Raw genomic sequence first — 23892 nt, forward strand, 5'->3', positions numbered from 1 at the left:
CCTCAGTGACCCCCACGATACGACCCCACCACCCTATCTGGCTTGGCATGTGATGCTTTGGGAAGGGCACGGGGTTTACATGGCTCCTGTTACCCCCTAAGCCTCAGAAAACATTGGCACAGGCAGAGAGGAGAACTGTCATCTGAGTCTCTCTGTGGGATCCTGGGCTCTTAGAGAAAGGACTGGACAGGGAGTGGCGGGTGAGATTTCTGTGGCCTCCAAGATTCCTGGGAAGGCCAAGTCTGGATTTCCTTGGAGAGGAAGGAGGGTTTAGGCAAGCCACATAATTAGGGTGCAGTAGAGAAAGAGAAATCATTTCTTTTGGTCCCTCATCTACCTCAGGGCTGCGTTTCCTCCACGTGGCCGCACAGGCACTTGCATCTGTGCCCTTCGGGGCTGGCAGAGATGGAGGAGGAAGCCTTAAGCACCGTCTCTCCTGATTAGCGCTCCACGCAGCTCCTCTCCACAGCCTCTCCCACCCCCTGTGTCCCAGTACTCAGACACATGGGCTGTGGGCACAGAGGGAAAGGGACCTTGGGAAGAACAAGCCACTCTTCACCCTCCCAGGTGGTCGCCCATAGTGGGGCACATGGGGACGTGGTGGCCACTCACCCCCTACCACTAAGTCCCACAGTGCAGCTGCGCCTGCGGTCAGATGCCACAGGGACACCATAGCACCCGTCTGTTGTGTCATTTCCTTGCTGCACGAGGGCTGGATGGTGTCCCCAGAGGCTCATTGGCTTCCCACAGCAGAGAGGGACCTGGCACTGCTACCCCAAGATGGGATTGTTAAAACTACCTCTTTTTTTATTTTTAAAAGTATGCTGTCAATGCATAAAATAAAAATTGCTTTCTGTCAGATGCTTCTTTATTCAAGCCCCTAAAGAAATGTTTTCTTGCCTAAGACAGCTCATATTAAAATGTCTAAAACCCAAAAGAAGTCTAATAAATTTCAGCTTTATGACTTTGTTTACTCTGGGTGTAGAAAAAGAAGTCTTTTATATGTAGCCTAGTTTCCAGAACTTCCAGGGTCAAAAGTTAACAAATTTGGGGAAAACAGAAGAGAAAAGATAGCATGCAGTATTCTGTTTTCCTATTAAAATGAGGAAAACAAAGGAGTCATCAGAACTGTAATTTATGGGAAAGTGTGCAGACATCCATCTGCTTTTATTGAAAAAATACCCTGCAGATGTTGGGCCTAATTATGAATCCTCCCTTTTCTTGGTGAAAAACTTTAGTGGCATCTCAATCTCTGATCAGTAAACTGGGTGTCATAGCACTTACAAAATAGAATTATTTCATTGCTCTTTAGCCATCTATTATTTTTATGTAGATGAGAGCGCATTCAGCACGAAGGCTGTTTATGTCTGAATACTAAATGTTGGTTTCATTCCTACAGGTTCACAGCAAACAGGATTCCTAAATGCCCTTAAGGACAGTCCTGCAAGATATCCTTTGTGATGGTTCTGTTTTCACCATGCTAATGTGTTGAGTATCTGGCTGACCTTCTATGAGCACACCTCCTCATCTTCTGCCCTGGCCTTGCTTCTCATGTATCTTATTCCAAAGAACTCCCCCAGATTCACTGGCAGGAGCACTAGCTTCTGAATACTTCCATCCCCGAGTGACTCAGCCTGTTTATTTCGAGGGCTTGGAAGCCAAGTATGAATTCTTACCCACCCCCAGAAATCAGGATGGATTTGTGTTCAGTCAGGTTGGTTTGGGGAGAAGTAAGGCTGGGAGCTGCAACTGATCTCATTTTGATTGGCAGGTGGTCCACACAGAACATGTGGGGATGCCCACGTGTGGGTTGCGTCCTGGTATGCGGTCACCAAGTGAGAGTCTTCAGACCCTTCTGTATTGATTCTGTTGGGGGTTACAGTTTGCCATTCGGATCACTATATTATTTCCAGGAACAGAACACCCTTTTATAACCCTGAATAGATTGAAGATGGTCCGTCTCGAGTCGTTTGGATTAATGAGGATGGTTTCCCATCCTCCCAAGCATAAATATGGGGATGCACCATAGTATTTTGAATCTTGAAAGAAAAGTGTGTGCCCGTTAAGCGCTTGAATGAGGTCCCATCCCTTCCAGGGGCCCTAGGCTTTATACAGATGGGACCCCCTGACCTGGCTCGTCAGGGACTCAGTTCTCTTTCTTTCTCATATCATCAGGTAGACTGGACTTGAACTTCTCATTACTCTTCAGAGTAATTTTCGTCTTTAGGTAGGGAATTCTTCATTTTTGTTTGTTTTGTTTTGTTTTGTTTGAGACCAAGTCTCACCCCATCACCCACTCAGGCTGGAGTGCAGTGACACGATCTCGGCTCACTACAACGAGTGACACGATCTCGACCTCCCAAGGTATGTGCCACCATGCCTGGCTAATTTTTGTATTTTTAGTAGAGACAGGGTTTCACCATGTTGGCCAGGCTGGTTTCAAACTGCTGACTTCAAGTGATCTGCCCACCTGGGCCTCCCCAAGTGCCAGGATTACAGGCATCAACCACCATGCCCAGGGAGGTAGAGAATTCTTAAAGAACGAAGAACTTTAATATGACTTATGTATGTATCATGTTCTTCTGAAAGTCAACCTGCCATGTCCCTGAGAACTGGCATGTGTGTTTGAGCAAGGGAGATATTTCAATAGATCTAAAAACAAATGTGGTCCTATAAATATATATATATTTCCTTAATAGACAGTATCTCTTTTTCCAGTACCTCTGTGTTTGTGGGCAACATAGGATGATGGTTACAGGTCCACATTCTATTGTCAACTAATACTTTTTAAACTCAGATCAGTATTGTGGATGGGGCCTGGGACATAAGGAAGGTGTACAAAGGAGACTTGGAGAATAAATTGAACAGATAGGTCCTGTCTTCTATTAATGATTTGGGAAGAAGTTGACTGAAAGGAAAGGTGACCCAGGGAATGAATGAAATCTTCAAAACCTGTGCTATTAGGATCAGGTTCAGCAAGAAATGTCCTCCTCCGTTCCTCTCCCCAACTCTACCAGGGGCAACATCCCCCCACTGTCACCTCTCTGTGCCCTTCTGTTTTCAGGGAACATTGCTTCCACAAAGCTCATAGCCAAGTTGCCTCTCCCTTCCTAAAGAAAAGGCTTGCCTGAGTCTTGTAAGACTCAGGCAAGCCTTTTGTCATGAAACCACTTGTGTCATGAACCATTTGTGTCATGAAAGCATGCTGGTCACATTAAGTTTTATAAATGTGCCTCAGAACTGGCACTGGGGCCCGGGCTGTCAGCTGGAAGTTATTCTGAAGCCTCACATATGTGGCAGCTTCAGCCAACTCCCCACAATTCTGTCCTGGCACCTGTGCCTCCCTGAGACCCTGTGCGTGTGCAGGAGGCCTGGTGCAGGTTTCAGACACAAACATCCATGACGGGAGTGCCTCTCGGCTGGGAGGGGGAAGCACTTCCTCGCTGCTGAGAAAGGCCGACCTCAAAGCCTGGTCATTCCAGCTGCCTTGTGTCCGGCCCGCTGGTGACCTTCTGCTCCATGCGTGTTCCCTGGCCACCACCCTTCAAGTGGAGAGTGGAGGGGCTGTGTGTGGAGTGGCCTTGTTGCTGCCTGGTCCTTCCCCCCACCCCCCAAAACAGAGTCTCACTCTGTCGCCCAGGCTGGAGTGCAGTGGCATAATCTCGGCTCACTGCAACCTCTGCCTCCTGGGTTCAAGCGATTCTCCTGCCTCAGCCTCCTGAGTAGCTGGGATTACACGCACCCACCACCACGCCCGCCTAATTTTTGTATTTTAAGTAGAGATGGGGTTTCACCATGTTGGTCAGGCTGGTCTTGAACTCCTGACCTCGTGATCCACCCGCCTCAGCCTCCCAAAGTGTTGGGATTACAGGCGTGAGCCACTGTGCCTGGCCACTGCCTGGTCTTTATCAGAGCTCCTGACAGACCTCCCAAGTCATGCATCTTACCCTATCAAGATCCCAGAAGGGCTCTCATTAGAGACCAAGTAGACAGTCCTGGACTGGGGTCAAATCTTTTAATACCTGCTCCATGGCAATTAATTATGAGGTCCAGAGTCATTGAGTCATTTCTTAACCCTTTTGTGTGTCAATTTTTTGACCCACAGTAGTCAACCACTATGTACTTGACAATGGTATGCTGACAAAGTCAGTTATTCGGGAAATACAGGGAAGACCCTGCTTCAAAGCACAGCTTCCAGGTGTAGCCAGAGGGATTTCAAAGAGACTCTGCCAGAATCTTCTTTGAGAGCGCACATCTGCACACTGCATGGTGTGGCTGGGCTGACAGTCTGCAGAACCAGGAACACGGCATCCCCTGTAGGGGCACAGACTGGTGCTGCTGTTAGGAAGCAAGCGTGGCAGTAGCGTGCTGGCCATGCCGGGAGCCCGCAGCGGGAAGGAGTGCGGGAAGGGAAGGGAGGAAGAGTGATGCTCTTACTTATTCAGGCCAGAGCAAACTTTATTTTCCCCTAAAAGTCATTCTCAAATGGAGGTAAAGAGTTTTCCCTATTGGCCCAGTTTTTGAAAACACATAAAAGTCTCAGCTGCTGCCTTTCCAAATAGTGTTTCCTCATCTGGGTGCTGACTCTTTCCTCCCACAGCCGGACGCTCCCTTGCAGGAGTTCCCGGCACCTCCTCCACACTCAGGGGCTGGGCAGCCACAGCCTGCTGATTGCATGCAGGTCCTTAAGCACCTGGACGCGGTCCGCACCTGTACCTCCAGCCAAGGCCTTCCAAAGTGTCAGCCAGGGCGTAGAGCCCGAAAGCAACACACATCCATCACACAGGTCACTTGATGGTTTTAAATACACACACACACACACACACACACAGCGCTGTCTATCGTTAGATATGTATGTGTATTTATTTTTAAGCCCTCATATATACATGTGTATATAGCTATAGACACACACACACATATCTAGGATTATATAAGGATATGTAAGTGTGTGTGTGCATGCATCTTTTTTTTTTTTTTTTTGAGACAGAGTCTTGCTCTGTCGCCCAGGCTGGAGTGCAGTGGCTGGATCTCAGCTCACTGCAACCTCCACCTCCCGGGTTCACGCCATTCTCCTGCCTCAGCCTCCCGAGTAGCTGGGACCACAGGCGCCGGCCACCTCGCCCTGCTAATTTTTTGTATTTTTAGTAGAGACGGGGTTTCACCGTGTTAGCCAGGATGGTCTCGATCTCCTGACCTCATGATCCGCCCGTCTCGGCCTCCCAAAGTGCTGGGATTACAGGCTTGAGCCACCGCGCCCGGCCGTGCATGCATCTTTGTCTGTATATCTGTCAATAAGTTCAGATGTGGACAGACATGTCCTCCCCAGAGTCCAGGTTGGAAATGCTTGCGGGATGCCCTGAAGGCTCTTGCCGGCCCACACTGCTCGCAGGGAGGCTGCCCATCCTCACTTCCCTCCTGCTGATTTGCTCCCTGCTTGGTCTTGTGGCACCTCCATTATGGACCCAAGGTCCTGCTGGGCTCCTGCCTGGAAAAAGGAGACTTAACTCTAAACCCAAACTATCCTAGGGCAGCCAACAAAAAGACCCTGACAAAACCCATTCCTCCAGGAGAAAAGCGGGGGCTAAAAGCAAGATCCGGGAAGAACCACAAAGCTGTTCCTAGCACGGGAGAAGTGAGCAGTGCAGGCAGCACCCCAGCCTGGGTCTCCTTAATCCTTTCTGGAAGCAGGAATGAATTTCAGGAACATCAGACACATACCCACACTGCAAAGCAAGGTGCTGGGTGCTTTAACGTGCAAAGCACAGAGACATTTCTTCTGTGTGCCACTGACGCCTCTCCCCTCATCAACGCTGTGGTTGTCTAAAAGTCCTGTGTTCCGACAGGGTGCTTTCTGTTTGAAATATGTGCTTTGGAGAAGAGTTCCTCCTTCAGTGGGTTTGTTAAGAAGTATTACACAGACGATTTTTTTCCTAAGTTTGTGTTGCGGAAGAATAAGCATGCATTGGGTGCTGCTGGCTTGCCATGTGTTTCTGAAAAACCATTAGTTCTGCTTATTAGAGAACCAGGTGCTGAGTAGGGCTGGATCCCATCAGCACACCTGTTGGTATTTTTGGTGCCTACCTTTCCTCTGGACGCCTGCGGCTTTGGAGGTGGCATGGGGATGCCGGCGGGAGCTTACATAGTATAGCCCTGCAGCTCCTGAGGAAGAGTGTGCCAACCTCAGGGGCCACTCAGGAGTCTAGCCTGCAGAAGCCTCAGATCACAGTGACTGGGAGCGCTAGAAAGGAAGATGGGTCCTGCTTGTCAGTGTGGTGGGGGATTCTAGCATTAGAGAAATGCTAAACTCAAGACCTCCCAACCCCTTCCACTGCCGAGATCCTGAGAATTTGAGAGTGTCTGTTGGGATGGCTGGTTTATGATGGATGAGTTTGATCTGGGGCACGCTCATAAAAGCTGTCCTTTGATTGATAGCAGAACTGCCCACAGTTCATCCTCTCCAGACCTGTACTCAATCCAGAGCAAGAATCTGTAAAGTCCCAAGTTTTTAAAACTGAAGGAAGTTTCCCAGCTGACTTGCCTGAGCACAGCACTGGAGTCTAGCGGAACCTTTGCAAGTGACCTCTGCAGCGTTTTCTCGGGCAAGACAATAACTTGTATTTTCACATTTTCAATGACCTCATATCTAATCTCCTGACCGTGCAATAAAAATATTTTGATGAGAAATAAGGGCACAGGCAAAGGTTTCTCACAGCGGATTTACTCTGCAAAATATCCAACTAAAAACAATGTCATCGAGGAAGTGAAAGCGATTAGAAACAGAAATGGCTAATAGACAACCATCCAAGACACCCTGGCAGAAACTTCAGTGTCAGTGATGGAAACATTGACACACTGAAGGCTCTTCACCAGGCCCACATAAAACCCAGCAGAACCTTAGGAGAAAGGAATCGAGTAGCTTCTACTGTAAGTAAGCCCGGACTGGGTGGTACCTAGTGCCAGAGTGTGGGCAGCCCAGGAGGAGAGGGAGATGGAGGCAGGGGAGTAGAGGAGGCCCTCGATGGCTGTGACAGAATGCCTGGCTCATTTTCAGGTGCTTAGCAGGTCCCTTCCCAGTCTGTACCGTCAGCCCTCCCAGGGGTGAGGGATAGGGCAGGGTGCCCGCTGCTGGGATGCAGCTTTGGAGGGTGCACTTCTGGGTCAGAGTCCATAGTCGGTTCTCCCTCCCTCCCTCCTCCTCCTCCTTCCTTTCCACCTCCCATTGCCTGTACCAAACTCCATTTCCTACCCCTCTTTGTATCAGAGAAGCAGAGGCAGTGGGGAGGGGCCTCTCAGGGCCTGTGGCAGTGGGGTAGCTGCCCCGTACCATGGGACAAGAGCCTTCCCCAGGGACACAGACAAATGGAGAGACTTCTCAAAAAAAAAAAGAAAAAAAAAGGGACTGGTCCCTCTGTCCACACAGCCAGGCATGTTCAAACAAAGGAGATCCACTCAGCAACTATTTCCTGTAAAAATCATTCTACTCAACAGCTACCATGGGCAAAACCTGCCAGGTCACAAGGTCGAGAACTGGGCCCTGGAAGCATGAGGGCGCGGAGATGGAGCAAGCACACAAATGCACTGGCTTGCCCTCTTCTGCCAGCATCTGCTGCTGCCCAGATCTGGGTTCTCGCTAGGATTCCTTATGCAGAATAAGGCTTGGGGGCCATGAAAAAGACAGCCTGTGCTTGGGGTGGGGCATCCTGCAGGGACATCAGGAGAGGTGGTGGCAGGGGCCTTCGAGCAGGGCTGTGGGAGATGGGTGGGTTCTAGTGGGGGACATGGAAGGAGAGGTCTCAGGCAGCTCCCACAGCCTGAGCAAGGCCCAGAGGATGGTGCCAGGGGCTATCAGGAAGGGGCAGCCCATCTGCAGGGCCACACCTGGCATCCTGGTGGTGTGCCCACTCGCTCCACATTGGGCAGGGTGCCCACTGGGGCTGGGCATCAAAAGGAGGCAGGGCTGCCCATCAACATGTGGTCTGCCCTACATCGTGTGAGCACACAGGTGCACTTACACACCCAAGCGTGTGACGGAAAACTAAGAGGGACTGTGATAGCTGAACTCCTATGGCATGGGGGCAGGTGTGACAGTGTTGAAGACTAAGGGGGTGGGGTCCCTTCATCCCCTGCATGCTGGCAGGTGAATGACATCATCAGAGCTGGGTTGTGATGCTTGTTTTAAATAACTTTTTTTCTTTTTTTGTTGTTGTTGAGATGGAGTCTTGCTCTTTTGCCCAGGCTGGAGTGTAGTGGCAAGATCTTGGCTCACTGCAACCTCCACCTCCCAGGCGCAAGCTATTCTCCTGCCTCTGCCTCCCAACCCCTCCTGTAACTGGGATTACAGGCACTCGCTACCAAGCCCGGCTAATTTTTATATTTTTAGTAGAGACAGGGTTTCACCATGTTGGCCAGGCTGGTCTCAAACTCCTGACCTCAAGTGATCCACCCACCTCGGCTTCCCAAAGTGCTGGGATTACAGGCATGAGCCACTGCGCCCGGCAAGAACATTTATCTTGCATCAGGGGACACAACAGAGTAGAACAGATGTTTGCAGAGGAAAGGCCCCCATGGGTGAAATCGGTGACAGAGGGACAGCTCAGTAGGGAGAAGCAGGGCAGTGGGATCCGTGCCTGGGGAGGGGTGAGGGCGGAGGAGTAGGAGCATTCTGGCAAGAATGCCTGGGGGAAAGGGTTGCACTAGAAGAGGGATACAGCTAGTGCCAGTTTGGGGAGCAGTGGTGAGTTCTAAGATATGTTTACAAGAAGAACCTAAAAGATAACACACATGAGTCTCCCTATTGGCCTAAAGTGACCTGAAGGTCCTCTCTTTAGTTACTTTCATGAAATATGGAAGGAGAGAAAAATCAGCTGCTTGTCCATGAGAATGTCGCAGCCTTATAGGAAATGTTACCCGCCAGGTGCCTGTCAGGGAAGCCACATGGTGATCCCGCCTTGGCTTCTCCGATTTGTGGAGGCCAGAGCCCTCAGAAACACGTGCTGGGGAGCCCAGGGGAAGCCCTGCCCGTCAACAATCATTTCAATGTAACGTAGCATTAACATCCAATTAAAGGGATTACAACCATTTTAAATCATGACTTATTGTTCAGCTCTCTCAAAATGTGGAGGGTTTTCGGTTGGTAAATCAAATGTTGATTGATTCTCCGTCTGCAGAGGCTGTGACAGAAAGCATTTTCATCCCCAAGTTGCATTCACTGGACATTTACCCATCTGAAAAGCACAGTGGCCTAATACTTATCATCTGTTTTAATGAGATTTGGTAGGAGGATCCAGGTTGGCCCACAGAAAGGACACCACAGTGGGAAAATCACTAAGGCAGCACAGGTCTTTTCTAACTTGTCCATCCTGATACCTGCTGATCCTCAGAGGGAACCCAGAAAGTAGGTAGGACAGGTGTCCTTAGGCTGCTTCCAGCTGCAGCTGTGCTGAGAAGTTAATGACTTGCTTAGGCGTGTCTGGAGCTGGAGCCCAGTTCTCCCAACTACCACCCCTCCCTCCCGCTAGGAGACTGAGATGCTTCCTGCTGCCCCTAACCAGCCCGACTGAGGGAGGGTCAGGAGGAAAAAGCATCAGATTGTGTCTCATAAGATCATAAGGTGGGAAGTAGGTTGTTTGTTTTTTCAAATCACCCAAGTCCTACAAGAATATATTCTCATTGTAAAAAATCCCCAATGGAGGCCGGGCATGGTGGCTCATGCCTGTAATCCCAGCACTTTGGGAGGCTAAGGCGGGCAGATCACGAGGTCAAGAGATCAAGACCATCCTGGCTAACATGGTGAAACCACATCTTTACTAAAACTACAAAAAAGTAGCCGGGTGTGGTGGTGGACGCCTGTAGTCCCAGCTACTCAGGAGGCTGAGGCAGGAGAATGGCACGAACCCGGGAGGCGGAGGGTGCAGTGACCTGAGATTGGGCCACTGCACTCCAGCGTGGGCAAGAGAGCAAGACTCCATCTCAAAAAAAAAAAAAAAATCCCCAGTGGTCCAGAAATACAAGAATGAAAAGAAAGTGTTTCTCTTGACCGTTCCTCCGTTCTGCTGTAGGAAACCTTGCCAGCTTTGATGTGTCCTTCCAGATGGTCTTTGAGTTTGAATACATCCGTGTGCATCATACACATATGCTGATATGGGGGTGGGAGGACTTGCACCTAAAAAGAGCCCTTCTTTTTGCATGGTTCCACAATTTGATTTTTTAAAATATTTCCTGGAGATGTTTCCATGATGATACATAGATCTACTTCATTTTTTAAACTATTTCATAGAATTCCACAGTGTAGATGAACTATAGTTTAATCTTCTGTTGATGGATTAGATTTCTTTTTTTTTTTTTTTTTTTTTTGAGACGGAGTCTCGCTGTGTCACCCAGGCTGGAGTACAGTGGCGGGATCTCGGCTCACTGCAAGCTCCGCCTCCTGGGTTTATGCCATTCTCCTGCCTCAGCCTCCCGAGTAACTGGGACTACAGGCGCCCGCCACATCGCCCGGCTAGTTTTTTTGTATTTTTTTAGTAGAGACGGGGTTTCACCGTGTTAGCCAGGATGGTCTCGATCTCCTGACCTCGTGATCCGCCCATCTCGGCCTCCCAAAGTGCTGGGATTACAGGCTTGAGCCACCGCGCCCAGCCGGATTAGATTTCTTAATTATTTTTACTGTTCAAGAAATGAAGTAGTGCATTTTCTTCTGTGTATCTCTATGTGCACACATTACTGTGTCTCTAGGATTGACACTGGATGTGCCATCTCTGAGTTGAAGGGAAGCACATTTAAATGTCGATAGGGATGCCAAATGCTCCTCTTAAGAGACTGGACAAGTCTGAGCTCCTGCGTCCCCACACGTTTATGGCACTGGCTGTGAACAGTCTTGTCATTTTGGCCAATTTGATGAAAAGAAAAAAAATTACATTGTTTTAATTTCTGTTTTCTGGATAATAGATTGTACCTCTTTTTATGTTCAGGGGCCTTTTTCTTTTCTTATCACAATGTATGCCAGTACATGTCCATGTATCAATTGGGTTATTTGTTCTTTTTCTATGAACATGTAGGGTTTCTTTATGTTTCTCAATAATAATAATAATCTCTTAGGTATCCTTTGCTAATCTCCAAATCCAACATTTACCTTTTAATTTTACTTTTTTACACGAAAGTGTTTATTAATGAACACAATCTGTCAATCTCATACTACATGGCTCCTTGGTTTGTGTCTTATATCCTCGCCCCAAAGTTACATGAATGTTTCCTTAATTTTCCTCGAATACCTTTATATTGTGTTTCTTATATTTGGTGCAGTAATTTATCTATCAGATAATTTTGTGGGTGTGGTGCAAGCTGAAGTTCTAGCTTTATTTTTTCTAAATGTTTAATGAAGTGTCCCAACACCACTTACTGTTTTACTGTTCTATTCCAGCAGGTCTCAAACTTTTTGGTGTCAAGACTCCTTTACACATTGAAAAATTATTAAGGACCCCCAAAGAGCTTTTGTTTGTGCATATTTTGGAGAGAGAGAGAGTTATTTATCATGTTGGAAATTACAACTCAAAAAATTTTAAAATACAAGAATGCACACACCCACATCGTATTTGAATGAGAGCAAGGACATCATCTCCTCGGCCATTCTGGAACCCAGGAAATTTTGGACGTGTAACATATGTGGTCCCATGATCTCTCACCTTTTGTGATCCTCCAAATACTGATGCAGTATTTGGAAGCTGGTCCTTCCCTGCCCTGTCCTGTCCCCTAGTGCAGGGCTGGGTACATAGAAGGACATAGAGCCTGCACTTCTGGGATTAGGCAGGAACTTGAGAGAAGGGTCTCTGCAGAGCAGTGCTTGTCAGAGTTTTTCAATTCCATAAACATTTAGTGAGTACTGCAGTGTGCAACCTCTTAGGCTAGGGCTGTGGGGAATTTAAAGCCATCTTTCTGGCCACAACGGAGACAAACTCTCTTAGCAGGGGTTGTGGGGGAGACAGAGGTGCAGCGGTAGCTGCTATGATTTGAAACCCATCCTCGATGCAGTAAACGAAGTCCCAGCTGCTTATGAAATCAGCTTCCAGCAGAGTTGGGTTGTTTCCTCTTCTTTCTCTTTCTAAAAAAAGACAGTAAATGGGTTTTGATACCTTTAAAAGAAATTTCTATTTCTTGATCTTATATGGCATAGATATTTTCAGCATATAGCCAGTGGGCCAGTAAGGAATGTGTGTCTGTGTATTTGTGTCGGAGTCTGAGAGTGGATGTGAAAGGGAACAAACCATGTAAGCTGCCACAGGTTTACAAATCCCAGAGAAGCAGGAGGTTGGGGTAGGTCTAGGGCCACCCGTCTCTTGGCAAGAATTAGGAAAGGGACCAGCCCAAGACTCTTCTGTCATCCCAGCAGAGCAGACTTCCAGCATTCAAGTCCTAGCTCTGCTATTTCTCAAGCAAATTACTTCATTGCTTTCTGCCTTGGTTTCCCTGTCTGTTAAGGGGGAGTCACACTTCTCCCTGGGTCACTCTGAGGTTTAAGCGGAACAGGACCTGACACATCCCAGTGATACCAGCCATTGTTAGGAATGATGATGCTGATGGTTCCTCGAGACCTCCTGAGTCAGCTGGGTCCCAGGGTGTGGGTAGTGCCAGCAGGCTGCATCTTGCATCTCGCATCCTACTTTGGATTCATGTCATTTTGACACAGCTGCAAGCTGACAGTGGAACTGCATTCCATAATTTACAGACTGTGTCGAAAGCACATGAGATATTAATAGAAAAGCTAGCCGGGCTCGGTGGCTCACACCTGTAATTCCAGCACTTTGAGAGGCAGGGGTGGGAGGATCACCTGAGATCGGAAGTCCAAGACCAGCCTGGCCAACACGGTGAAACCCCGTCTGTACTAAAAATACAAAAATTAGCCAGGCGTGGTGGTGGGCAGCTGTAATCCCAGCTACTCAGGAGGCTGAGGCAGCAGAATCACGTGAACCCGAGAGGTAGAGGTTGCAGTGAGCTGAGATTGTGCCACTGCACTCCAGCCTGGGCAACAAAAGCGAAACTTCATCTCAAAAAAAGAAAAAAAAAATAGAAAAGCTGCATTTTTTAATTGTTACTATAAACCTTTAGAATGCTATGTCCGCTGGCTGTGATGCCTCCCAATGAGGGTAATGAGCATAGTTGGCATTGTCAAAGGAGCTGCAGCCACTTTCAGTCTGGGGTCCTCACTGCTCGTACATGCCGGGTTTCATATGGTTCATACATAGGAATGTTATATTCACTTTGACTTTGCCAACATTCTACGTGGATTGTAAACTCTGGGTGACACATAAGTATTTCTGGGATTGCAGTTTGGCTCTTCATGTATTATTCAGTAAATAAATCTGGTTCTGTTCTTGATTCTTTTCTACCTTGGCTATTTCTTGTTTCCATTCCATGTGTCCCCTCCTCTTTCTGTCTCCTGTCTTTTCCTTGTAGCCAGTCCAAACCCATTGCTAGTGTCTAAAGTCATCTCCCTCTCACACAACCCAGCTTTCCTGACTCAGTCTTCCCACTGGCTCCCTCATCATGTTCCCTGGACTCCACTTCACCTCTTCTTTCCAGCCAGTGCATGACCTGAATCCCAGGGGAGTTGCCTCCCAAGTCTGTCCCCTCCTGGCAGGGGGGATGTGGGTAGGGAGAGGGGCCTCTTCAGCCCCATTCTGTGGGAAGGCAGTTGAGAATGAGACCATCTTTGCTGCCTGGGACACCATCCATGTGACCCCACGTGCATACAGAGCCTCCACCATTGCCATTTGCCCAGCAGGGGTTGCCCAGGCTGGCAGCAGCTGTGGATAGGGGTCTGCTTCCCTGTGTCTCTCTGGTCCCCTACCACTCCCTGCTACCATCTCCTTCTAGAGCAGACCCAGTGGTTTAGTGTGATGTTGAAAGTCAGTCAACAGGCAGAAGCCCATTCCCTCCTGTTTTGCCTGCAGCCCTGTGTGCCCAGATGGTGACACTGGTTAACCATGGCACAGCAGACCACGGCACTGCACTGGGTAAAGTGCTCAACCTTCTGGTCTAAAGATGAATTCTCTCCAGCCTGGAGAAGATCATCACTGATACGTTCCGGCATGGTCTATATGGCATTCATCCTCGGAAACATTAGGCGAGCAGGAGCGTTTCTTTCTCCAGCCTGTAATATATCGATAGGGGATGCCAGATGTATGTGTAAACTCCCAGACCCAGGATGAATGGATTTTTCGCCCTGAGAAATATCTGTATCCTGTAAATAGAATTTTATAAGCATTTGTGGGACAGAAAAAGTCTCTGGCCTTTTCACATTGCCACACTCTGGGGTAATGGATCTGATCTGCTGAAGAGCACCAAGCTTTTTCCCTTTGTGTTAGACACATCTTGCGGAACTCTTGACTTCCTCTCTCAATGTCCTGCGAGAACTCATGGTTCCCAGCTGCCTATCAAGCAGCTGAGGATGGCCATATAGGTCAGGGGTTGGCTGAAAGCCTGGGAAAACTCCCCCAAGTAAAAATACTCCTCACCCTGATGTCACTCCGAGAAATGCCACTGCCGGTTCAGGGTCTTATTTTCTCCTTCTTCCCCTTCTCTGTAAGCAGAGAAGAGGCCGTCCACTAAAGCAGAGGGCTTTCTGGGCCCCAAAAGCCATTCTCCTCAGGGGAGACGCCTGTTGGCACTGCAGTCCTCAGCATTCAGAAGCCAAAATTAGAGTCTGCAATTGATGTGCAAGTCAGTATGTCATCCTTTCACCCAGAGCCTGAGCTATAGCCAACTCAAACCAGTGTGCTTCCTGATCAGGATGCCACAGTCACTGGCTCCACAGTGAGGCACAGAAAAAGGTGAAGGTCAAGTAGAAGTCAGAGGAAGGAAGTGGGTAGGTGACGCCCAGGGAGCCCTCCAGTCATCACGGAGCCACAGAGGCTGCTCCACGCTGGGGCAGGTGACACCCCCTGCCCTGACGGAGGCTTCCATCTGGTTAGACAAAATTCCCGGAAGAGCAGGAAGCAAGGCAAGGCCGGGCAAGAGAGAGGCCAGCAGCTAGAGAGTGGCCTGTGCCTGGGGGGATTTCGGTTCCAAGCCTCCATCACGTCCACCTCTTGCACAGCCCCTCACTTCCACTTGCCTCCTTGACTCGTGTCACTGTCCTGGAGGCTGTGGTGTGCTTCTTCTCTGTCTGGTCCATCGTTGGCCTCTCAGGATTCCACACCTACTTGATCAGCTCCAACCAGACGACAAATGAAGATGTAAGTTCCTGACTACGCGAGACACGGGTGTGTTCTTAGGTTTTGGGCAATGGAGGAGAAAAAGGAAAGAAGAGGTTGGGCCCAGCTTCTCCCATACATCCCGTTCCAGATGTGAGCCCTTGGGAACAGAGATGGTGCCGTGGAAACTTCACATGCCATTCTGCATGTTTCTCTACTGGGAATCTCTGCGTTCTCAGTTTTTCCGACCACATCCATTAGATACTAAGGTTGGCCAAGTGACACCCATTTCTGGCCCTGAAGAGTGTTCTTTCTATTCCTTTGAAATGGTTTCGTAAGCTTCTTATCACACTTCCCCTGGTAGAAACCATGGCGGGCCAACATCTTGGAGTGAATGTTTGAGTCTGCCTTTCATATTTAATTTCTCTGTGGGAGGAAATTGCCCTGACCCAAAATTTAACTTTTTATCCAGGATTGTCTGCCTGTACTTAATACAGATGAAGAGGAAGTATGAAAACAGGAAACAAGGCCGGGCACGGTGGCTCAAGCCTGTAATCCCAGCACTTTGGGAGGCCAAGGCGGGCGGATCACAAGGTCAGGAGATCGAGACTATCCTGGCTAACACAGTGAAACCCCGTCTCCACTAAAAATACAAAAAAAATTACCCGGGCATGGTGGCAGGCGCCTGTAATCCCAGCTACTCAGGAGGCTGAGACAGGAGAATTGCTTGAACCTGGGAGGTAGAGGTTGCAGTGAGCTGAGATCGTGCCACTGCACTCCAGCCTGGGTGACAGAGCAACACTCTGTCTCAAAAAAAAAAAAAAAAAAGGAAACAAAATGTTAGAGAATTTTTCCAGAGCAGCGTGGTCCACTTTGCTCTTTACACTTAGATTTTGATACAAGTCTCTATGCACACATGAATTAAATGTCTCAGGATAGGTCCAGTTACCTTAAACAAAAGCTTGAGAAAATAGGTTGTGATAAGACACATGAGATAAGAGAATATTAATACAGTTATTTGTACTTGGTAGCTACAAATATTAGAATATGCAAAACAGACTATTTTGGTCACAAGAAGAGGCTGAATTATTTCAGTCTGTAAATTAGCAACTAGGGGAACCATTTCACCGGCCATTCATTTAATTATCATTTAGGGCACTAAATGTGAGTATGAAAAAATCTCTGCTGGCTTATATGAGATGGCCTTTTAGTACCATGTGGCACAAATAAAAGATGATTATCCCTGAGAATATTATTCTTTCCCTAATCTAACCTGCTATTTTAGGACATTTCCAAGTTTGGAGTAAATGCCCATTTTCTTTAAGAAAAATATCTCCATTTCTTTGGATTAAAGATGATTTGCATTCTTTATGGGCTTCTCATGGTCCAGCTCACCTCAACCGTGCGTTGGTGTGAAGGATATTGCTTGTTACTGACTTTCCTTTTCTTTCAGATTAAAGGATCCTGGTCAAATAAAAGAGGTAAAGAAAATTACAATCCCTACAGCTACGGAAATATCTTTACCAATTGCTGTGTTGCCCTGTGTGGGCCCATCTCACCAAGGTAAGACTCAAGACGCTTCGTGTTCTTATACAGACCTTGGAAAACCAAATGCCTCAGCTGTTAGCACAGGCCCCCCGCCCTGGCGGAATGGGTTGCCGCCACCAGGTGACCGCTTTGTGCAGCGTGGACGTGGCCTTCATGAAATTGAGATCTGGCTGTGTGTGTGGTGTCACACTTCACGCGTTTTTCGATCTTCAGCTGAATCTGTGTCTGATTTGGGGAAAATTTCCTGAAGCCCAAAATAGAGAGACAGATGCCTGTGGCCCTGCTAATGACTGAGGACCTGCTAATGACTGAAGGTGTGCGCAGGGAGCCGTGGTTAGCATCATCAGGGAGACAAGACACATGCAGGAAGGAAGCTGCCAGAAGCCTGCGGAAACCAGTTTTGAAAGTTGATTTGCACAGAATAGAAATGTTCATAGGGAGAGAGCCACATGTGCCGCAGTCCTTGAGACTGTGGTTATGGTAATAATGACAATGACACGAACCATGGCAGTAGCTAACCTTTATTGAATCTGTGTTAAGCCCTGCTCTAAGTTCTTTACCTGCATCAGCCTTTTACAAGCTCACTCTGTACCTATAGGTAGGCACCATTATATCCCATTCTATGGATGAGAAAAGTGAGGCACAGAGTTTAAATAATGTGCCCAAGATCACACAGCCAGTAAATGCTGGCTAGTCAGGATGCACACCCAGGCCGCCCAATGTCAGAGCCAGTGTGTGCCCACTGAGGCATGCTGCCTCCAAGTCAGAGTGTACGAATTTAAAATACAGATTCTTTGTGAGTTACGCCTATGGAGAATATTTTCAACTGATAAATCGAACCATGATCAACAAATAGGTATTCAGCAAATCTACTTGGTCTCTAGAATGAGTTTCCAAGTTATTACTGCTTCCTGCCTTTTGGTCTCTAAATGTGTAAAACGGAGAAATGACAAAAGCCACCATGACTGTGTCTAGGGCAGACCCACTGGGCACCCAGACCTTACCGATGTGCATTTGTGAAATGCAAACTTCATTTGATTATCAGCCTCAATGAATCCTCATTAGAGAGGTAAAAAGAATTCAAGAAAAAAAATCCAAGCACATATTCCAAGGCCATCTGTGCACTGGCATTGAGTCATTATTACTTTGAGTCATCGTGGTGCTACTGCAGAACTTGATCATTTTCTAGCTTTAGCCTAGAAAGTGGGGAGCCCAGCATGCCACTGTCCACCTGAACGAGGGGTCCTCAAGGGACCCCTGACCTCAGAGGCTTAGAAAGAGCAAGTGAGGATCCTGGGTTTGGGAGGCTGCTCGGTCCACAGGGGTCAGACATACCTGAGCAGGTGCCAGCTCCTCTTGAAGAAACCTCCTGACTCACCCAGGGATCCTTCTAGGAGCTCTTCAGGCAGAAAGTCTCTCAGGCAATGGCTTGATTTGTCACAGCCTCCATGGTGCTTCCAACTGGCATGTTTGTGGCTAGCAGGGCAGGCCAGGAAATCGAGGGGTAACAGCCAGGGAGAGCTGCCCTCTCCCCCGCCTGCAATGTATGTGTGGGTTTAAGAGAGGATGCTGAGGCCTCAGTTCTGCCCAAATCTCCTTTCTTGTTCCCAAGTCCTTCATCTGCATATGGCATGGCTTTATGTTGTTTAGAGACCATAAACTGTCACAACCAAAATTATTTCCACAACTGGGTTAAATGTGCTTTTTTGGCTGGATTTGGGCTGTATTCTTTCCAAAATCCACGTTCCTTTGGGTGGGGCATTTCTTGAGAATGGTCCTACCCTCAGAAGTGTTTGAATCATTTGTTAAAAGGTAAACTGAAGGACATTAAAATATTGAAGAGTGTATTTGAACAGACGGTGATTCATGTATCTGGCAGCTCCAGACTTGAAGCAGTGTGGGGCCCCACTGAAGAGGCTCCAGGGATTTGGGGCCGCACTGCAGGGACATAGGCCACTCACAGGCTCCCAGGCAGATGTGAGGGGGTGATGCCTACCTTTGCCTCTCCCTCTCATCCTCTCTTGCCTTCCCCTTGCCCTGTGCTACCTCGTCCCAGCCCCTGGGCCCTTAAGTGGGCCGGGGCCTTCCCGGGCATCCCAGTCAGGCCCTCCCGCTGAGAGTGTGCCCTGCCTCAGACCCACGTGCCCAGACCCCTGTGCTTGACTTGCCCCTTATGGGTTCTTAAACGGTGCCATGCCATGCAAACGAGGCAGAGCGAGTCCTTGTGTTCCCTTTTGGGAGCCTGCATACCAAGAGTGCAGAGACCCACATTCGGTTCCTGCAATGTCACCAGAGGCGGAGATGGCAGCTGGCTGGGTATGGCCAGGTTTGAGGGGAGGGATCCTCATATAAGCCTGGCAGGAGGAATGGAAAATTGGGAACACAGAAAGGCCCAAGGAATGGTCAGTGTCACACCAGACTTGGGCCGGTCCCGTGGGTCACGTGGTCACCACTGACTGCGCATGCGCGGTGGAGCTGGCTCCGTGTCAGGCGCTGGGGGTGCACGGGAGAGGGGCCGGCTCCTGGGCAGCAGGGACCGCACAGTGAGGTGCATGGGCCTCCGAGGAGTAGATCTAAGCTGTGATCTCTCCTAAGGGTGAGAAGGAGTCCGGAGGAGGAAGTGGTGGGGAGGAGCAGGGTTTCAAAAGACAACGGGGGCAGCCTGTGCAGGGACCTGAGGGTGAGGGTCCTGGCTCATCCAAGGAAATGCTGAGGGGGTTAGTGTCAGGAGTGAGGGGCGAGGGGAGCCGGGCCGAGAGGTAAGACAAGACAAGGGGCGAGGTCAGGTGAGAAGAAGGACGGGCAGAGCCCACTGTGTCCAGAGCATCGCAGCCCTGGGAGCCCAGCTGCTACATTAAACAGACTGGATGTGATGGGATGCTGGCCGAGAACGCTTCATTTTTTTTCTCCCTGCTGTCCCTTCAGACTTTTTTGATGACCTAGTTCTTTTTCCGCTCCTGGATAAAATCCCTTGCAAGCCCCTTAATTTCTCTTGTCATTAAAAAAAAAGAGAGAGAGAGAGAGAGCGTCAGGGCACTTTCCCTCCAAAATAGTATCATTTCAGTGCATCAGAACTGCCAAGTTCATTGACAGTTAACACTTCTCATCCCTTCACCCGAACCTGGTTGGGAGGACTGTGGGGTTCCCTGTTCCCCTTGAGCTCTGCCCTGCACCCCGCCCCCAGCTAGTCCTGTCTCCCCACCAGCTTCCTGTCCAACAGTGAGGAGGGGATTTGGGCAGGGGGTCAGTGCTGTTGGTCCCCTGCCAGTGCTCTAAACTGGTGGGGTCTGAGAGCGCCTGACTAAGAGTTTCCTCTGAGGACCCCCCATCGCAGTTCCCTGATGGAGGCAGGGCCTTTTCTCCTGAGAGTCACTCATACCTGCCACTGCAACCCTGGGCCCGCGGCCATGAGCCCTGCACAGGCCTCTCTGTGGGGCCCCCTCTGTGGCTCTCTTGGGCTGAGTCCTATCGTAGTTTCCTAGGGCACTGCAGTCCAACAACTGCCATGAAATGGGAGGGTTAAAACAACAGAAAGTTGTTCTGTTACAGTCGGAGGCTCAAAGCCTGAAATCATGGTGCCGGCAGGGTTGCGCCCCTCCCGAGGCTGGGGAGAACCCTTCCTTGCCTCTTCCGGGCACCTGGTGGGGCCATCAGCCCTCCACGTTCCTTGGCTGGCACATGCTTCACTGCGGGGTAGCCTCTGTCAGCCCGTGGCGTTCTCCCTTTGTGTCTCTGTACCCTCACCCAACGTTCTCTTCCTCTCCTCTTTTTCTTTTTATAAGGACACCAGTCACATTGGACAAAGGCCCACTCCAATCGAGTGTGACTCATCTTAACGTGGTTACATTTGCAAAGACCCTACCTCTAAGTAAGGTCACACTCGCAGGTACCAGGTTAGGACTTCATATCTTTCTGCACAGTTCAACCCGTGACATTTACTCAAGACCTGGTGGTGGTGGTTGTTTGCGATGGAATCTCACTCTGTCGCCCAGGCTGGAGTGCAATGGCATGATCTTGGCTCACTGCAACTTCTGCCTCCCAGGTTCAAGTGATTCTCCTGCCTCAGCCTCCCAAGTAGCTGGGATTACAGGCGTGTGCCACCACGCCTGGCTAATTTTTTTGTATTTTTAGTAGAAACGGGGTTTCACCATGTTGGCCAGGCCTGTCTCAAACTTCTGACCTCTGGTGATCTGCCCACCTTGGCCTCCGAAAGTGCTAGGATCACAGGTGTGAGCCACTGTGCCCAGTCCCTCAAGACAGCTTGGCACTGGCTCTCTCCCATGAGACCCACACCTGGACCATCACCTAACCCTCAGGTCCCAGTCCCATCCCTGGCTGTCACCCACACTAGAGGGCAGAGCGCCTTTCTCCAAAACAGCCTTCTCTGCTCTTTCCCCCTCTGACCCTTTGTAACTTTGAAGGGAGGGTTGCAACGCTGGTTGAGAACCCCCTTTGACGTCCTGCAGAGGAGGTCCGGCACTTCTCTTTGAAAGGTGGAGATTCTTGTTGCCTGTTGTTTTTTCTAAACCTATGGAGTGTTCAGCTGGAACTGAGGCAGAGAGAGTCCCATTTGAGGATCCCGTCACAGGTGGTCTTTGTGGCTTATTGTTCTGCCACTTAAAGACTGGAAGGCAGTAGTCATGAGGTTAACTCCTGTGTTCCAAAAGCTGGACTGACACATAGGAGGCCCTGCTTTCTGAGAAAAGCAGCCCAGATAGTCAGTCCTCAGAGGCAGGGATGGTCGTGGCCTCTGGATACATTTTTGTATTTGGCAAAATGCTGAGCACCTGGGGAAGAGTCTGCATTGTGAGTGTGGCTGGTCCCACACTGTAGGGGCTGCCCCAGGGATACTCACTTGTTAGCTGAACCTCCTGTTGCTGTAAGAGCACTTCTGCCCTTAGACTCAAAGTCAATGCTGAGCCTTCACTGGGGAGAAAAAAGGGCAACTTTACCCCACCTCCTAATGAGCCCAGCACCGTAGAGTACAGAAACAGATGTCTTTAGAAGCATTACTCAGAAACTTGTCTGTGGGACAAGGGACCTATTTTTATCATTTCATCCACAAGAATTCTGCGCAGCACCCATCTCTGGGTATCAGTCTCAGAGATACAGATATTGACACGGCCTGCCGGTCCTTGCCCTCCATGCTCTGTGACAGATGTGGACGAGGGGCTCTAATCCCTAACTCTGTGTGCCAGGCACAGGGCCAGATGTCGTGGGGGGGCACAAGATGAAGACTCTGCCTTTGGGAGCTTGATTGCAGGTGGAAAGTGATGTGTGGGGCTGAGAGAATCGGAGAAGGGGAGAGAGGGGGAAATGGGCTAGGGGCAAGAGTAGGGTCTTTTGAACCTTGCCTTGAAGAATGGAGAGCAGAAGGGAAGGAGGAGTGACTTTGGGAGAGACGGGGGAAAAGTCCAAACAAAAACACAGAGATAGCAAAGCAGAGTGCATGCCGGGCGGGACTGTGGCTCTGTTCCCATGTGGTAGGCCATCATTTCCCACATGCTACACTGGCACTAGCAGGTACTTGAAACACGTTTGCTGAGTGAATGTAGTAAGAAGACGTGCCATTGAGGCTGGAGAGGAGCACTGGGGACAGATGGTGACAGGTGGGGTGAGACCAGCTTAGAGGCTGCCACAGTTAGTGGACAAGAGGGAGATGCTGGCATCTGAGCAGGTGACACGCCCTTGGCCTGGCCAGGAGACAGGCCATGCCACAGTCATGTTTAAAGGGAGAAGGGACAGAATTTGGTCACCGATTGTACAACGAAGTGAGGAGAGGCGTAGTCTAAGGTGCCCAAGGTGGGCCTATCATGGGAAGAGGGAGCCCTGAAATAGTGCTGCTGTGTCTCTGGCTTTTTATTCATTCTCTTCCTCCTGGGTTCTCTTCTCTCTCACAGCCTAATTGACAGAAGAGGGTACATCCAGCCCGACACGCCGCAGCCAGCAGCACCCTCCAGCGGTATCACCATGTACGGGGCCACGCAGTCACAGAGCGACATGGTAGGAGCGGGGGCCACCGCCCCTGTGAGGGCTTTCCTTTTGCTTGTGTGCTCACTAACAAGTCACCAAGCAGCCTTCCTAGCAAACCTCCCCAGGAGTGGGGGCAGCCCACGGCCACCCACACCCTGACTACCGTGCTCAGACGGCAGGCAAGACGTTAAACAAAGGCAGTAGCCAGGGAAGCGTGTGGCCACTCAGTTTGGTGTGCTTGTTCACAGTTGTGCAGGGGAAGTCCACACACGTGATCCTTCTGCCAAAACAGCTTGAGGCATGTGGATGGAAGCCCCCCTTATACAGGATCATGCTGTTGTTTGAGGAATGAGACACACGTCCCAGGCAGGGCTGGGCTCATGGTCTTCCATTTCCCTTTCTGTCCCTTGGTCCCCATCTGTACTGACCCCTCTTCCACTTCCTCAAGTGTGCAGTGGCTGGTGCTGCCAGTTCCCCTGTGTCCACCCAAAGTCTGGGATCAGCCCTGTGCTAAGTAGTGCAAATGATCAGACCAGGTGTATGTTCACTCACTGCAAAACTGACCAGTGCCTCTCCAGGGCGTGTGCATGTCTCACACTTTCTTCGATGGGTAGACATGCTTTGCTTCCTGTGTGCAGGTTCCCAGCGAGCAGGTTTCCAATGGGCAGGTGGAGATCCGGGGGAGGGGGCAGGAGTCATTCATGGACACCAGAAATTCCAGCCTGGCCTGGTCCTGACCATCAGTGTCTTAAGATTCCCTAGGTGTCTGGAAGGCAATGGCCTCTCTTAACTTGGAACAAATCTCCCTAAAGTTAGAAGTTCCATGTTCCTGCAGAGGACTTTGTCTTGTGGTGGTCCTGCGCTGTGTGCTGTTTCTGTAGTTGAATCACCCACTCCAGAGCGTCCATGACAGATCAGAGACCTGACTTTCAGGTAGACTGGATGTGGGCAGCAGCCCAGAACACCTTGCTTCTGGGAGCAAAGAACTGCAAGGTGGAAGATGGCAGCCTCAAGAGAGTCCTGAGGCTGCCAGCTTCCACAGCTGCATGAACAAAGCTCATTCCCCAGCAGAGGTGGCTGGGGTTTGTGTGTTGGTGTTGGTGGTGTCTTGTTTGTATTGCTTTGCTCTGCTTTGCTAATAAAGCGTTTTCTCTCCCTCTCTCTTTTCTTTTGCTTTTTTTTGTTG

General features: G+C 49.5%; 1 protein-coding gene across 1 annotated transcript in view; it reads left to right on the forward strand.

Moving 5' to 3' along the window:
• The window catches only part of ZDHHC14 (zinc finger, DHHC-type containing 14), a 320843-nt gene that overhangs the window by 276636 nt on the left and 20315 nt on the right, over nt 1–23892 (forward strand). The window contains exons 5-8 of the mRNA XM_011952881.1: nt 1400–1448; nt 15125–15227; nt 16639–16748; nt 22634–22736. Of these exons, the coding sequence (XP_011808271.1) occupies nt 1400–1448; nt 15125–15227; nt 16639–16748; nt 22634–22736 (365 nt within the window). The remainder of the gene's footprint in view (nt 1–1399; nt 1449–15124; nt 15228–16638; nt 16749–22633; nt 22737–23892) is intronic.

The sequence above is a fragment of the Colobus angolensis genome, unplaced genomic scaffold (assembly GCF_000951035.1).
Source record: "Colobus angolensis palliatus isolate OR3802 unplaced genomic scaffold, Cang.pa_1.0 Scaffold35, whole genome shotgun sequence".
Classification (NCBI taxonomy): domain Eukaryota; kingdom Metazoa; phylum Chordata; class Mammalia; order Primates; family Cercopithecidae; genus Colobus; species Colobus angolensis.